The 17,198-nt window shown below is 40.8% G+C and overlaps 1 protein-coding gene across 1 annotated transcript; it reads right to left on the reverse strand.

Annotated features, from left to right (window-relative positions):
* Window positions 1-5,330: 5,330 nt before the first annotated feature.
* Window positions 5,331-5,918, reverse strand: LOC110866718. The gene has a single exon (XM_022115861.1). It carries the CDS (start codon window positions 5,916-5,918, stop codon window positions 5,331-5,333), a length of 588 nt encoding a protein of 195 aa, XP_021971553.1.
* Window positions 5,919-17,198: the final 11,280 nt, after the last annotated feature.

The raw sequence follows: 17,198 nt of genomic DNA on the forward strand, positions 1-17,198 counted from the left end.
CATTTTTATTTATTTTGTTTTTACGAGCTTTTCCGTGTTGGTGGTCAATGACAATGGTATAGTATTGCTACTACTTGACACAGTTTTATGACAACCGCTGCAACGCAGGGGCTTAATACTAGTATATAATAGATGAGTTGACCGAGCCGAGCTTAATATCTAAAAACAACTCCCAAAAGAAACTCAAAAGTATTCTCTTAAGACTAGCGGGTATGGGGCGTTGGTTGGGCTGGGGGATGCCAGACAACGCTGGCTAACCCACACCGTGTCAGCGTTGGTCACGGCGTTGCCCCGCTAGCGTGGCTTTGAAGCCCCGACGTTGGGAGAGGGGCGGTCCGAGGTGGCTGGCTAGGATTAGGTGGTGGCAATGGACCGTTTCGGGTAGCCGTTAGCGTTAGCCGTTGGGAATGGCGGTTTGAAGTAAAAAATCAAATTTAAAAAAAAATCACAAATTTTTAAATAACCATCCCAAACTTAATTTTTTCCACAATTATTTACAAATCTTCTTCAACCAATCCCACACCAAATAACAATTCTTTTTCAACCAAACCAACATAAAAAAGCCGAACATGGTGCATTGGACGGAGGAGTAGGAGATCGCACATGTCACCTCGATCGTCGATGCACAATGTACGTTACAACGCGGTCAAACCGCATATTGGGGACAAGCATTCCAGCAAGACCAACAATATGTTGGGAACGCTCATCACAATTTAAGCGCCTGCCAACACAAGTGGCGTGAACTCAAACTGAAGCTGGATCAGTTTAAAGTTTGTTTTGACCGTGTCTCTGCGGGCGACCTGGCGACCTGATCCATGACGATCGAATGGAGTTCGCCAAGATCGAGTGGAGGCACGATGGGAATTCGGAATTTAAGTGGGTCCCCACTTTAACATTTATCGAACTCTGTAATATGTTTTAGGAATTAGTAACTACAATTTTTTTTAATTTCTTAGGATTTAATAAGTACTTTTTTTAATTTTTAGGATGTTATGTAATTTTTTTTTAAATTAATGTAAGTTTTGTTTTATTTTATAAATCTCAACTATATAATAAAAAACCAACATGGACCACCAACGCCGCAGGGCCACGCCGCTTCCACACCCCACTTTTTTTGGGGTGGTATAGTGGAGCCCACAATCGCCACGTGTCGAGCAATGGCCCAAACCCAAGCCCCCCACCCCCCCCACACACCCCATAGTCTAAAGTATTCACACGCCTTTCATTTTTTATCCTATAATTTCACTAAAAACAACTACATTGTCTCTCTCCTTTCAATTAAATTATATTCTTTATACTTTTATCATTATTTTTTCTCTCTATTCAACTCACAACAACTTTCAAAATATATTAAAAAATATAGAAGGTGGATAGTGTCGTCTCAAATTTACAGATGACCAATAACATTTTCTTTTTCCTTTACTCACAACCACTTTCAACCACCTACAATCACTTTTCATAACATAAAAGTTAGAAACAGGACAAATTGAAACAATAGGATCCTTGATCCTTCTCCCTCTTTGGGTTCCCATTATATAGAAAGATTACAATCCCATAAATTAGGGATGATTACAAAGAATATGGAAACAATATTAATTACAAAATAACCTCTACCAATATATATATCTATTACATCCCCGCGTCGAAGCCGGAGGTGACCGAAGGCTGAGACTGGATCTAAAATCTTCAAACAGCACCCGTGGCAAGCCCTTGGTAAATATATCAGCGATCTGGTATCTAGAAGGAACATGCAGAACACGCACTTGACCTTGTTGAACTTTTTCCCAAATAAAATGTATATCTAATTCGATGTGTTTGGTGCATTGATATTGAACTGGATTTCCGGATAGATAGATCGCGCTAACGTTGTCACAATAAACAAGGGTGGCAATTGTGAGTGGTCGCTGAAGTTCGAGAAGAAGGTTGCGGAGCCAACAAATTTCAGCGACAACGTTGGCAACACCGTGATACTCAGCCTCCGCACTAGAACGGGAAATAGTCGCCTGCCGTTTAGACGACCAAGAAATCAGATTGTCACCGTAATAAACACAAAACCCACTAGTGGAGCGACGTGTGTCCGGGCAACCTGCCCAATCAGCGTCGGAATAGGCAATTAAACGCGGATCCTTAGACGGACCGAGTGTGAGCCCGAAACTAGTAGTGCCACGAATGTACCGAATGATGCGCTTCAGGGCATTCCAGTGATCCGTCTTAGGAGCATGCATGTGAATACAGATTTGTTGAACAGCATAGCTAATGTCCGACCTGGTAAAAGTTAGGTACTGAAGAGCACCCGCAAGACTGCGATACAAAGTTGGGTCGTGAAAATCAGTGCCAGAGTCCGAACCAAGCTTGGAGTGAGTGTCGACAGGGGTTTGCACTGGGTTACACGAAGACATGCCAGCTCGTTCAATGATTTCCTGTGCGTATTCTTGTTGTGAGAGAAACATGGTGTCTTTATGTCGTTTGACAGAAAGGCCGAGGAAGAAGCTGAGCGGCCCGAGATCTTTCATAGCAAACTGGCGAGGTGAGACATGAGAGTGGTTCGTAAAGTTTCTGAAGAAGTAACAAGAATGATGTCGTCGACGTAGAGAAGAAGATATGCTACCTGAGGACCCTTGTGAAGCGTGAAGAGAGACGCATCACATTTACTTTGTACAAACCCCAAATGTCAAGACAAAATCAGTGAACCTTTGATACCATGCCCCCGGAGCCTGTTTGAGCCCGTATAAGGACTTCTTTAGATGACAAACGTGATCCGGATAGTCGTTGCTACGAAACCCCATAGGTTGATACATGTATACCGTCTCATGCAAATGACCATGCAAGAATGCATTTGTAACATCCAGCTGACATACTTGCCAATTCTGTGATAAGGCAATTGAAAGAATCGTGCATATGGTGGCAGGCTTAACAACAGGACTAAAGGTTTCCCCACAATCAACACCAACCTGTTGAAGGCGGCCGTCATAAACCAACCTCTCCTTGTACCGTTCGAAGGACCCATCGGATTTAAACTTGTGTTTCAATAACCACATGCTTCTAATGACATTCATGTTTGGCAGCCTCGGTGTTAATTCCCATGTCTCGTTCTTAATAAAAGCATGGTATTCGTCAGTCATGGCTTTATGCCAAACCGGTATGGACAAGGCATCGATCAGGGTTTTGGGAATGGGTATAATGGTGGAGGCATTAAGGTTAAGACGGGTCTTGGGTTTGGTAATGCCATCCATGGCGCGTATGCGCATGGTGCGGGTGGTGGGTTGGACGCTTTGGAGACGAGTGGGAGGTGTTTGTGGGCTGGGTTGGGGGTGCGGCTGGTGGGGTTAGCGGCTGACGTTGGGCTGAAGTGGCGGGTGTGGTAGGGGTAGCCGAGTGGGCCGGTTGGGTTGTGTGAGGAGTGTGGGCCGAGAGGGGATCAGGTAGGCTGGTCTGGGCCGGGGGTGACGCTGGGGTGGGTATTTGATTCTGGGCCGTGGGGTTGGGTGGACAAGTAGTGTGAGTAGTTGGGTCGACGTGGGGCCAAAGAACAGGAAGGAATATGGAGAGAAATTCATAAGAAGGAGTGGGGTGAATGGTGTTAGCAAATGCGAAGGTGGTTTCGTCAAACGCGACATGTCGAGATATGATAATTTGTTTTGTTTTTAAATTAAAACATTTGTAGCCACGATGTGTAGAGGGATAGCCCAAGAATACGCATGGTGCGGATCGAGGGTCTAGTTTGTGAATGGTAGTGGCGGGGGTCAAGGGATAACAAAGGCACCCGAAGACCCGTAGGTGGTCGTATGATGGTGTGCGATGGTAAAGAAGTTTAGTAGGTGTTTTGTTGTGAAGGTGTTTAACGGGTAGGATGTTTAGTATGTAAGTGGCGATTTCAAGGGCGTGATGCCAAAAGATATTGGGTAGGGAGGCATGGGTGAGGATGGCTCGGATCATACTATTGATGGTTCGAATCATGCGTTCCGCTTTACCGTTTTGAGACGACGTGTGTGGACACGAGCGTCGAAAAAGAATACCATGGGAAGAAAAGAAGGTTTGAAACCGAGTTGATGTATTCGGTGCCGTTATCACATTGGAAGATTTTGATAGGTCGTTCAAATTGGGTGGTGGTCTGTTTATGGAATTGAAAAAAAATGGTATATACTTGTGATTTATTTGACAACGGGTATGTCCATAAAAAATTGTAACATCATCAACAAACAATATGTAATATCTATGACCATTAGAACTCAAAATTGGAGAAGTCCATAAATCACTATGAATAAGATCAAACGAAAAAAAATTCGAGTATCCGATTTAGCAAATGGTAGTCTAATACTTTTGCCAATTACACAAGATTGACAAAGGTCTTTATGAAAACATGGAAATTGAACAAAATTAGAAGATTTTAATGACTGTAACGGTGCACGGCCAGGATGTCCAAGGCGTTGGTGCCATAGGCTAGCGGTGATAGCAGGAAAGGTTGATGGAAAAGTGGTGGTTCCTGGTCCGAGCATGAGTGGGTAGAGGTCACCGGTGCTGTTGCACCGGAGGATAGGGATCCGGCTCTTGTAGTCCTTCATAAGAAAACCAAAAGGGTCAAATTCGTCAGAAACAGAATTGTCGGTTGTGAACTGACGAACAGAGATTAAGTTTTTAAGTAATTTTGGTGTGTATAGGACATTTTTAAGAACAAGGGGTGGGAAGGGTGGTGGGAGTGTTTGGTTGCCATGTCCAACTACCGGGATGGTTGAGCCATCCCCGACGATTATTTGTTGTCCCATGCTATTATTAGAAAAAGAATCGAAATTAACAGAGGTGTTAGACATGTTACCTGTCGCACCGGTGTCCATGTAGCCGGTGGGTTCCTGTGGCGGATTGAGAGCCCTTGCTTGAAGGGCCTGGTCGATGTCGGTGGGTATGTAAGCCGTATGGTGAGCTTGGCTTGGTGCGGACCCGAGAATTCCTGCCCCGCTGGAATTGTTAGTGGGCCGAGGATTGGACGTGGGGTAAGGGCAAGGGGGAGGGGCCCAATGGGTCTGATATGAAGGCTGGTTAGGCGGGTTGGGCCATGGGCCATAGGGAGGTGGCCAGTAGGAGTGAGGGTGGTTGGGCCATGGGTGGTAAGTGGGCTGTCCGCGACCCCATGCTTGGCGTCCGCGAACCCTGCCTTGGCCGCGAGAGCGACCACCGCGTCCCCTACCGCGGTCATAAGTGTGCTCGGTTGGTTGCTGAGAAGAGGACGGGCGAGAGGAGGTTGTTAGGGCGGTACCGGCGGTTTTGGCAGCTTGAAAAGCTTGTTCTTGTTTCCGTGACTCGATAAGGCAAAGCTTTGAGCGAGCCGTGGCGAACTATGGCAGTGGGTCCTGACCTTGAAGCACAATCCCGATACCTTCATATTGCTCCGTAAGGCCTGCGATTAATTGGAGAACAAGGGCGTCATTATCCACCAGATGCCCCACGTTGGCCAACTGATCCGACAAAACTTTTAGTTCTTGACAATAAGCAGAGACGTTGGCGAAGTTTTCAAGTCTGGTGTTTGTGAATCGGTGGCGAAGATGAAGGGCCCGAGCACTCTTGTTGTCTTGGAACAGGTTTTCGAGAGTGGTCCATGCTTGATGTGCCATAGTACCGGGTTTAATGATGGTGTGAACAAGATCCTGAGAGATTGTTCCATAAATCCGTTGAAGGACAATGGAGTCAAGTCGCTCGCAAACTTCTTTAGTTGTGGATGAATCAGCAGCCTTGTCTTTAACGGTTGAAGAAGCTTCGACAAGTGGGGTGCGTGGCAGAAGGTGATCATAAACCTGAAACGCTTTGCAGTGAAGTTTGAAGAGTTCCGACCAGGTGGACCAGTGGCCGGTTTCCATCTCAAGGGTGACCGGGATGGCGGTCTTGATATTAGAAACCGAGACGGTCGGGTGTAATTTGGTTTCCATGGGGGAGAACAGGTGGAAGAAACAGCAGATGAGAGGAGGTGTAGGGAGGGAGAAGGTGGGCAGCCGAAAACTTCAAGAAGAAGAAGAGGGAGATCGGCGGCTTTAGGAGAGGTGAAGTTCCTGGTCTCTCTTGATACCATGAAACAATAGGATCCTTGATCCTTCTCCCTCTTAGGGTTCCCATTATATAGAAAGATTACAATCCCATAAATTAGGGATGATTACAAAGAATATGGAAATAATATTAATTACAAAATAACCTCTACAAATATATATCTATTACAAATCTGTTGTTAAAAAAAAGAATCTAGACAAATTTCGATTGATTTGACTCATTTCAAATTCAAACTCTCATTTTCATAACTTTTCTTTCAACACCGTTGTCTGCAATGTTGCATGTTACACTTCTTTTGTCATCTCCAGTAGTTCCAACATTTATCCATATCTGTATCAATTAAAATCGGCCCGGGCTATTTCCACACTCCCTTGGTTTATTCGCACATCTCAAAATGCTCCGCTTTGGCCAAAGTGGGGCACTTTAGGTTAAAGTCAACAGACAAGGGCTGAGCATGTCAGTCCTTGTCTGGTGACCTCGTACCGAAGCACCCCGCTTTGGCCAAAGCGGGGTGTTTTCGGCTGGCTATTTATTTTTGGGGGAAAAAGTGAGGTTTTGGTGAAAAAAACTGGTTGTTGGTTTGTTGTTTGATTGTATTTGGTTATTGTTTTTTGTTAAAAAGTTGTAGATTTTTGTTTTATTTTTATAAAACATATATAAGTTAAAGTTGATTTAAAGTTATTTTATTTTTACAAAACATATATAGTTTTTTATTTTTGTAAATCAATTTAGTTCAATATATATATATATATATATATAGATATATTGCAAACAGAAAATCCCGAAAAAGTTTAACAGAGATCACGGGAAGCAATGTTGAACAACAATGTCATGTTAATTGTTTTAGATGACATGTTTGGTAACAAAGAGGAACACTTTCTTCTTTTGTTCTCAATCTTTGTGTGTTGTTAATGTTTTATTTTTTTCTACTTTTAGAAAGGTTTGAGAGAGAAAGTTATACCCAAATCACAGTTAGTTTTAAATGGTACAAAAATATGATGTTACCAAAAGAAGCTTGCAAAGCACACTGAAGATATATGGAGAGAGACAAAGCTTGTGGCCTCGGCTTGTGGGCCCATATTGCTAGTTTTCAGTTTTGTTATTTTTAACAAAGTGGCATCGGCTGCAAGAAGCTTTGCATTCTCTTTGGTGTCAGAAGAGTGGGATGCGATAAGTGTACCATCCATATAGACACTTGCAATGGCTCTGTCACCTGCAAGTTTATATGGATTAGAACAACATTTAATCAAATCCAAAGTTGCATTGTGAAACACTCGCCATTCCTCCGGTATTGTATATCAAGTTGCTTTCTGTCCTTCTGACACGCCTCATACAATATTAAATATAATTACGGAATCTTATTGAACGTGAACAAACTTTCCATGTATGTTGCAAGTTAAATCCACAATCAACGTATAGAGCTGTAGCAACAGATTCAACAATATCGCATTCGATATTAAATATACTTTTCAAAAAAGCCTTATAAATATTCCCATCACAATCTATAACAAAACGGAACATAATCCCAGATTGTCTAGAGAAGCACTTTTATCATGTGTCATATGTTGGACCGAATATAGTTCAACTAGAGGAGTTCTGCCACTGCAAAAAATGCGAAAACGTTGCATAATTCATTTAGTTTCTGTTTGGCACCTTCAATCTTCGTCGCTTCATTAAAATTGCGAAGCGGATTCTGTATCGGTTATTTAGATCCCTATTCGGTCATCTTTCCAAACTGCAACACATGAATGTACAGAAAATCCCGAAGAAGTTTAACAGAGATCACCGGAAGTAAATCCTGTTGAACAACAATGTCCTGTTAATTGTTTAAGATGACATGCTTGGTAACAAAGAGGAACACTTTCTTATTTTGTTCTTCAATCTTTGTTAGTTGTTAATGTTTTATTTTTTTCTACTTTTAGAAAGGCATGAGAGAGAAAGTTGTACTCAAATTACAGTTAGTCTTAAATGGTACAAAAATGTGATGATACCAAAAGAAGCTTGCAAACACTCAGAAAATCACCAAAATTATATTGAAATTTATGAGCCTTCAAATTATTTTGGGAAACATGAAAGAAGACCACCTCATGAAACGAGGTTTCATAATCATGGGAAACGAAGAAATTTGATTTTGAAGAGATCGAAGATTTGGGTACAACTTCAAGTCATGACAAAACGGAACATAATCCCACATTGTCTAGAGAAGCGCTTTTATCATGTTCATACGTTGGACGGAATATAGTGCAAGTAGAGGAGTTCTGCCAGTGCAAAAAATGCGGAAACGTTGCATAATTCATTTAGTTTCTGTTTGGCACCTTCAATCTCCGTTGCTTCATTAAAATAACAAAGCGGTTTCTGTATCGGTTATTCAGATCTCTATTCGGTTATCTTTCTAAACTGCAACACATGAATGCGTGGTTTCAACGAATTGGTGTGATTCGATAGTTATATAATTATAAGTTTAAACTTTATATTAAATACAGGCCTACAAAGCCCATCAACGACTACGTGTTGCGGGCATTGAGACAACAACAGACAATGAATGAATTGTTGGACTTCTTGTTCCAAATGCAGATGCAGGATCCGTACTTAAAGGTCTCTCTTTAAAAGATGCAACTTTACGGCACGCTTACCTTAATCACATCTTCCATGGAGTCACAGATTTGACAATAGGGCCCACGGACCATATGCCCACCAAGAGCACGACACATGATTTCAAAATGAGAAACTTTCAAATCATTCACCACCTGGACCTTGAATGGCGGTTTCCATCACCGAGTACAAACTGGTGTACCGGTGCCTGACAAACGACACGTGGTAGACCTGCACCGTCGTTCTCGACGACGGCAAACACCACCTCCGTGTCAACTTCCGCGATTTTGTTAAAAGTTTCAACGACAAAATTTTCTCCGAACCCAAAGGACTTCACTTTCCGAACAAGTTAAAAGCACCAGCAGCAGCAACAACACACCCACTTTTCCGACCACCCCATCATCGGTATGCGATCACTAATGTTCAATTTGTTTTTCAATTTCACCAACATTTTTTTTATAATTTTACAGATGATTTAGAGAAACAGGGAATACGTTACGAGATTCTTTGAGAATGTGAAAAAGAGAAAATACGGAACGGGATACTGGCGGAGGAACTGGAATGCAGGAGAGTATTGGAATATGAAGTTCGTAGAGAATTGGGGTTAGTGATGGGCTAACCGATGCTTACTGACCGGTACCGGTTTGAACCAGAGATGTTGTCGCAAGGTGGACCATTTTTGTTTGAGAGGAGAAGAGTCGCATTGTCAGTGCCGGAGAGATACGATGTTGTTGGGTTTGAGGCGCCTCTGGTCCAAGTTCAACGATCGACAATCAAATCGATCGTTGTTAAGCAAACAAATGAGGAAAAACATGAAATGATCAGTTTGGTGAGACAACAACATATAATGAACGAATTGTTAGACTATCTGTCCCGGGAACGGGCGGCCACGAGATTCAGTATTGGTGGTATCGGTGTTTATCAATTTGGCAGTGGAAATTACATCAGGACCGTAGTTAGGAAATATTTTATCAGAGTAAAACACCACATTTTATATAAATAAATATCTTGGGATAAAACCCAAGTTTTTATTACAAACTGATTTATAGGAGTAAATCTCATTTTATTGAAATAAAACATCTTTTTTATTTAGGTAACTTTTATAGCCACTTTTCCAAGCCTTCAGTGCTCTCCAGCTGGCTTTTAGTTGGCTTTCACATTTTGTTACCTGAAACGCGTTTAAAAACATTTTGTCAGTGGGAAATACTGGTGAGTGAATCCTAGTTTAATCAAGAAGAGTTTTATCTTTTAACAGTATTGAGAGCGATTACAATGTTTACATCTACACAATTACTCATTCAGTACTGTCAATCCTGACTGGTGGGTCATCTTACCCATTGGCTAACTGTTTGTCCAATGGTAACGTGTTTCACATTTTGTATACAAAACCCCAACATACCGGCAATAATTGAAGAATTACAAAGACTCAATCACTGCTAATTGTAATTTAAAATAGATAAAGGTTTTGTAAAAACAGTTTACAAAAAGATTTACAAAAAGGAGATTACTCACATTGCTGTCTTAGGGTTTTCCTTAAGGATTTCCGTGTGATTATCTATAAATTACACAAATGCACACGCGTTAGTATAATAACCCAATATTTACATTAGTAATACCCTCCCCGAGATGGCATTCCAACGACTACGTCGGGCAGAACCTCGACAGCCGTTACGGAACCCTGGATCAATCGGGCATCGTATCAAAATTGTAACCGGGGTTATGATACTTACAACAAGGCAGAACTTCATTATTTAGGGGGGTATTATACCCGAGTATAACTTATACTATATGAGAATTCGAGAGAAAGAAAGATTTGTGAGCGACTGGAACTGAGGGCCGATTGCATCTATTTATAGTTGTGATCGTCGACCTTGTCGCGGCCCGCGTAGGTAGTAGCCAAGGGCTACGCGGCCCGCGAGACCAGCTAGGGTAGGTCCTAGCTTGGCTGATTCGACTCGTAGCCTCCACACGCGTCCTGACACGTGGCGCCCTAGGGTGCGACCTGATCTCCCATCTGTCGCGGCCCGCGTAAGATTCCTAAGGGGTCTTCGCGCCCTGCGACAGCCCAATAAAATTTGTTTTTATTTAATTTTAATAAAAATAAAGGTATTCGGGTCCTGTTTTTGCATATGGGGTGTATTTTAAGACATATTGGTGTACTTTAGTTATTTTTAGGATGTCAAAATATTTTAGGAGGGTCGTTATATCCTCCCCACCTTGTTTTTAGAGCTCGTCCTCGAGCTCTATTGGAATAAATGCGGGTATTTCCTTTTCATTTCTGATTAAAGCTCCCATGTGTATTCGGGTCCTCTTTTGGAGTCCCATTTCACTTTGACCAGAACTAATCTATTGTGTTTAAGGTTCTTAACTTTCCTGTCTTCAACCTGTAGAAGCCTCTTTACAAACTTTAACTGTTCATTTACCTCTATATCCTTAAGAGGCACTACTAGTGATTCATCAGCTAAGCATTTCTTGAGATTAGATACATGGGATACATCATGTATTCCTGCCATTTCCTCTGGCAGTTGTAGCTGATAGGCTTCAGGTCCTATTCTTCTAATAATCTCAAAAGGTCCAACATACCTGGGGCTTAGCTTTCCCTTGTAGATGAACCTTACCACTCCCTTCCAAGGAGAAACTTTTAATAACATTTTGTCTCCTACTTGAAATTCCAATGGCTTTCGTCTGTTATCAGCATAACTCTTTTGTCGCTCACGTGCTGCTTTCAGTATTTCCTTGACTTGAATGATTTTGTCGGTTGTTTCTTGCAATATTTCAGGTCCAGATAGTTGCTTTTCTCCAATTTCTGCCCAACAAACTGGGGTTCGGCACTTTCGTCCATATAGTGCTTCGCAGGGTGCAGCATTGATACTTATGTGATAACTGTTATTATAAGAAAAGTCTATCAGTAGTAAGTGCTCATCCCAATTACCTCCGAAATCAATTACACAAGCTCTCAGCATGTCCTCCATTGTCTGAATTGTCCTTTCGCTTTGTCCGTCCATTTGAGGATGATAAGCGGTGCTTTGATTCAACTTGGTTCCCATTGCTTTTTGGAAACTTGTCCAAAAATGAGAGGTAAAACGGCTATCCCTATCAGAAACAATTGATAAAGGAATTCCATGTAATGAAACTATTTCATTTACATATAGCTTAGCTAATTGTTCCATACTGAAAATTTCCTTCATTGGTAGGAAATGAGCTGACTTAGTTAGCCTGTCTACAATCACCCAGATTGTATCATTACCTTTCCTTGTTTTGGGTAATTTGGTAACAAAATCCATTGTTATTAATTCCCATTTCCATACTGGTATTTCTAACTGTTGCAATAAACCTGAGGGGTTCTGATGTTCAGTTTTAACTTGTGAACAAGTTAAACACTTAGAAACATAGGCTGCTATGTCCTTCTTCATTCCTATATACCAGAAATTCTTTCTTAAATCCTTATACATTTTATCATTTCCGGGATGCATCGTATATTTAGACTTATGGGCTTCTTCTAATATACGATGGCGTAGGTTTCCTAATTCAGGTATCCACATTCTTTTCTTGTGGAATCTCCAAATTCCATCTGTTCCTTGTTCTAATTCCTTAATCATTCCTTTCGATTTTCAGTATCATCCTTGGTTACTGATTCCTGTGCTTTTCTAATTTGCTCATTTAAATCTACTTGTAGATTTAATTTAAGAGAACGTACTCTTTTTGGCTTTTCGTGATACTTTCGACTTAAAGCATCTGCTACTACGTTAGCCTTTCCTACATGATTCTGGATATTACAATCATAATCACTAAGTATCTCCATCCAGCGTCTTTCTCTCATATTCAATTCTTTTTGCCCAAAAACATACCTTAAACTCTTATGATCTGTAAAAATGGTAAACTTACTACCATAAAGGTAATGTATCCAAATTTTAAGGCAAAAATTATGGCTCCTAATTCCAAGTCATGGGTTGAATAATTCTCTTCATGATTCTTAAGTTGTCTAGATGCATAAGCTATAACCTTGTGGCATTGCATCAACACACATCCATAACCTAACTTAGAAGCGTCACAATAGACATGAAGTCTTCAGTTCCTTCTGGTAATGCTAGTATGGGTGCGTTAGTTAATCTTTACTTAAGGATTCTAAAGGCTTCTTCCTGTTTTGATCCCCATTCAAACTTAACAGATTTAAAGGTTAACTTATTTAAGGGAATGGCTATTCTAGAAAAATCTCGAATAAATCTTCTATAATAACCGGCCAATCCTAAGAAACTTCTAACCTCGGTGGGTGACTCAGGGGTTTTCCATTTGGTAATTGTGTCACACCCCCAAAATCCACAAGCGGAGTATCACCACAGGGAGCGTGACACGACCAGGATCAAGCCACCAATCATATTGAACAATGTATTAAAGTAAATATAAAACCAACCACAATATAATTGGTGTCCAAAAGAAATTAACCAAGTTCAAGTTATCAGCGGAAGCATAAAGTTTAAAACCAAAATATAAGTTTAAAAGTTCAAATGTTTAACATGGAACTCAACTGTCCATGCCCCACAACAACCTCTCCTTCTCGTGCAAGCTCCAAGTAAACACCTAACGACCTGCAAGGCATATAGTAACGAATCAACAACAAAGTTGAGTGAGTTCACAGTTGGTGTTCATTTTAAAGTGGTTCCAAAAACCATAAGTTCTTTCGAAAACCAGGAGTTAATCAGTTCTTTGATTCCCAAACCATAACTAGTGGGGGCTACCCCATGTTAACCACTAGACCCGTTACCATATCGACCACTGACTGAAGACATGTTTATGTGCCATGCGTCAATGTCTATCATCACTGACAAAGTGCCCAGATCCATTAGTCCACTCCCGTCCACTGCGGCATGGTATGAGGCTTATCAAACCTAATAGCACTATGTAACTAATGACCCGTTCGCCATTGGCCCGACGATTAAGTCGATATAAAAATGAGGGACTTCATGATAAAGTTTTGTCTAGTAAGTTAATGGTTGTCCTACCCAAGGAGGACCGAGGTACATATTCTACCCAAGGAGAATATGTAGGTTTCATTTTAGTTTCTTAACCCTTTCCCTAACCACCGGGAATCCCATGCCTTGTAGAAAGTGTGAACTCACCTTAGGTTAGCTCGGCAGATAAACGAAAAGGTCAATCGAGCTGCTAGAGGTCAACCACGTCCTAACATGGTTACCATACAAGTCAGGTCTAGGTTCAAGTAGTGCACATAGGTTTACACATAAGCTAACATGTTACAAACACATAATGATCATGGCAAACACGTTGAACATGTTAACACATTAACAGTAGCAGTCATGTACACATCATATCCAAACTTGTGCAACTCAGATGATTAGGCCGCTGAGCTTGTACGAGCCCAATCATCTTGTGCGATCCATTATATAAAGCCCACACAACCGGCCCAACCTGTTGTGCGTCCGACACAATCTTGTGCGACTCACAATGGATTGTGCGATTGGAAACATACCCGGCCCAAAACATGCAACCCAACACCCATTCGGCCCAAACAATTAAACACATTTAACTTGTGCGGTCAAAAGGACTTGTGCGATCCTGTGAAACTTGTGCGATTGGGTTTTGGGCTATTCGGCCCAACAACATAACATAACTTAATATATTAAGCAGCCCAACATCTTGTGCAATCCACAAGATGTTGTGCGACTGAGCTTTAAGAGGTTGAACATTGCGTTTTAACTGTTGTACCCTACCTACTCTAGCTTGTGCGACTGACTTGTGCGACCAGCTTGTGTGGCTAGCCTTGTGCGACCGGTTATATCTTTCCTAAATTCATGCAATCAGTTACAATCAATTCTAACAGTTTCCTATTTCCTATCCAGTCGATCAAATCAAACATTTATCATTAAATTCACATAAACCCTAACAATTCATCTAATCATAACAACCCATCTTAATCTTTATTGAATCAAATAGTTTGGTTAATCGTTAAGAAGCAACATTGAAAATAGAAATATAATGGCCGATTAACATCCACTCGGTTCTAGATCAATAACATGCAAACCCGAATCATATGAACATTATCACATAAACCCTAATTCCACATCAACACAAGTTTCACAATTATCCTATAGGTTCAGTCCGATCATCTACATGCATCAACCAAATATTCATCTCTTGTTCATATATTACCACAACATCAAGAATCATTCATCATTCATACAAACAACCCTAGCTATCACATAAAATCATGGCAACCATAATATCATCTAACAAAACAATAATCGTGAAACACTAACCAGTTAGAAGGTAGAACAAGGGTCAATCTGAACAAGAAAGTCTTTGAGGAAAAGGGTGTGTTGTCATCGGCTTCGAGAGGAGAGGGAGAGAGAGTAGGGTTTGGTGTGTTGTGTGATTTGCAAGTAATGAGGAGTATACACCCTCCTCATGGGGTTATGCGTGTAAAGGGAGTGGGCTGAACCCATCATGGGCTGCCCTTGATTACAAAAGGTGTGGGTCGAGAGTTGTGTGGAACCAAAGCCCAAAGGCTTGTGCGATTGGATTAATGTTGTGTGATCACAATTATTATACACTTATACACATAATATAATTTCACATAACATGTAACATTTAATCATCCATTAAAACCAACGTATCAATTAATCACATAGAGTTCATACAGGTTAAATCAAAATACAAAGGAAGGTTCTAAAATACGAGTTGTCACATCATCCCCAAGTTGAAAGAAATTTCGTCCCGAAATTTAGCACGTAGCTACTGAGGAAGCTAGTTAGGTTGTGTGGTTTCCTAGATTTCGTAGGGTGTCACAAATTGCCTCGATCTTGGTGGGATCCACATGAATTCCTTCATGATTAACTAGATGTCCAAGAAATTGTACCTGTTCTAACCAAAATTCGCACTTTGAAAACTTTGCATAAAGCTTTTCTTTTCTCAATAAACTTAGAAGTGCATGCAAATGCTTTGCATGTTCCTCTTTACTCTTAGAGTAAATGAGAATATCATCTACAAAGACAATTATGAATTTATCCAAATATGGCTTACATATTCGGTTCATCATGTCCATAAATGCGTCTGGGGCATTGGTTAAACCAAATGGCATGACAGTAAATTCATAATGGCCATACCTTGTTCTAAATGCGGTTTTAGGAATGTCCTCTTCCTGTACCTTCAATTGATGATATCCTGAGCGTAAATCGATTTTCGAGAAAAATCGAGCTCCTTGCAACTGATCGAACAGATCATCGATTCTTGGTAATGGATACCTATTTTTAATCGTGACCTTGTTCAATTTGCGGTAGTCAATGCACATACGTATTGATCCATCTTTCTTTTTAACGAATAAAATCGGCGCTCCCCATGGCGATGAACTTGGCTTTATGAATCCTTTCTCCAACAATTCGTCCAATTGTTTCTTCAATTCTTGCATTTCTGCAGGTGCCAAACGGTAAGGTGCTTTGGCAATTGGTGCTGTCCCTAGTAGTAGGTGAATTCTGAATTCAACTTCTCTATCTGGCGGTAGTCCTAGTAATTCTTCTGGAAACACATCTGGAAACTGAGATACTACTGGAATATCTTTTAATTCTTTTCCTTTAGTGTGAATGATTATAGAAATCAAATACACTAATGACCCTTTTCTTATATAACTTGTTGTTTTCATCACAGAGATGAATTTCATGGATCTAGATAGCTTATCTCCTTTAATTGTGATCTTTTCACCCTTTGGTGAATTTACTTGAATTGACTTTTGATCACATAAAATACTAGCTTTATTGGTTGCTAACTAATCCATTCCTAATACAACATCAAATCCTACCAGATTCATTGGGTAAAGGTTTGCAATAAGCTTTTGATTTAAAAATTTTATTCTTGCTCCCTGCAAGATTTCAGAAATCTTAACGGTTTCTTCATTTGTTGTTTCTACTGGACATTCTTGTGGGAGTTTAGTTAATGGTTGATTGAGAAGTTTGCAAAATGAAGTATCAATAAAACTTTGGTTCGCACCAGAGTCAAATAATACTTTAGCAAAAACATCATTAACTAAAAACGTACCGGCTATCACGTCCTGAATCATTTTGGCTTCATCTGCAGTCAGAACAAATGCTCTAGCTTTTTAGTATTCTTGTTGTTCGTAGCTGGAGCTAGTTTCGGACAAGTTGGCTTGATGTGGCCTTGTTCTCCACAGTTATAGCATATCCTGTTGTTAGGTTTCTTCCTGCAGTCTTCTTCCTTGTGTCCAGATATTTTGCAGAAGTTGCAATATATAGAGCATCTTCCGGAATGCTTCCTTTTGCAATACTTGCAATAAAGTGCAGAAGTAGAAACTACATTTTTCCCACGTTTGGAATTTCCATAGCGAAATTCTTGGGTAAGCCTTTGAGCTAGGTTCTTCCTTTGATCCTCTTCTCGTGTACGCACTAACTCATCTGTCAAGGTATTTGCTAGTTCTACAGCTTCTTCTATAGTTTGAGGTCTAGCGGCCTTGACTACATGCCTAATCTCACTGATTAATCCCCAGATGTAACGGGAGATTAATACAGGTTCAGGTGATGCAAGGGTTGGTACTATTCTAGCAAATTCAA

Source organism: Helianthus annuus, chromosome 7, assembly GCF_002127325.2.
Source record: "Helianthus annuus cultivar XRQ/B chromosome 7, HanXRQr2.0-SUNRISE, whole genome shotgun sequence".
NCBI lineage: Eukaryota > Viridiplantae > Streptophyta > Magnoliopsida > Asterales > Asteraceae > Helianthus > Helianthus annuus.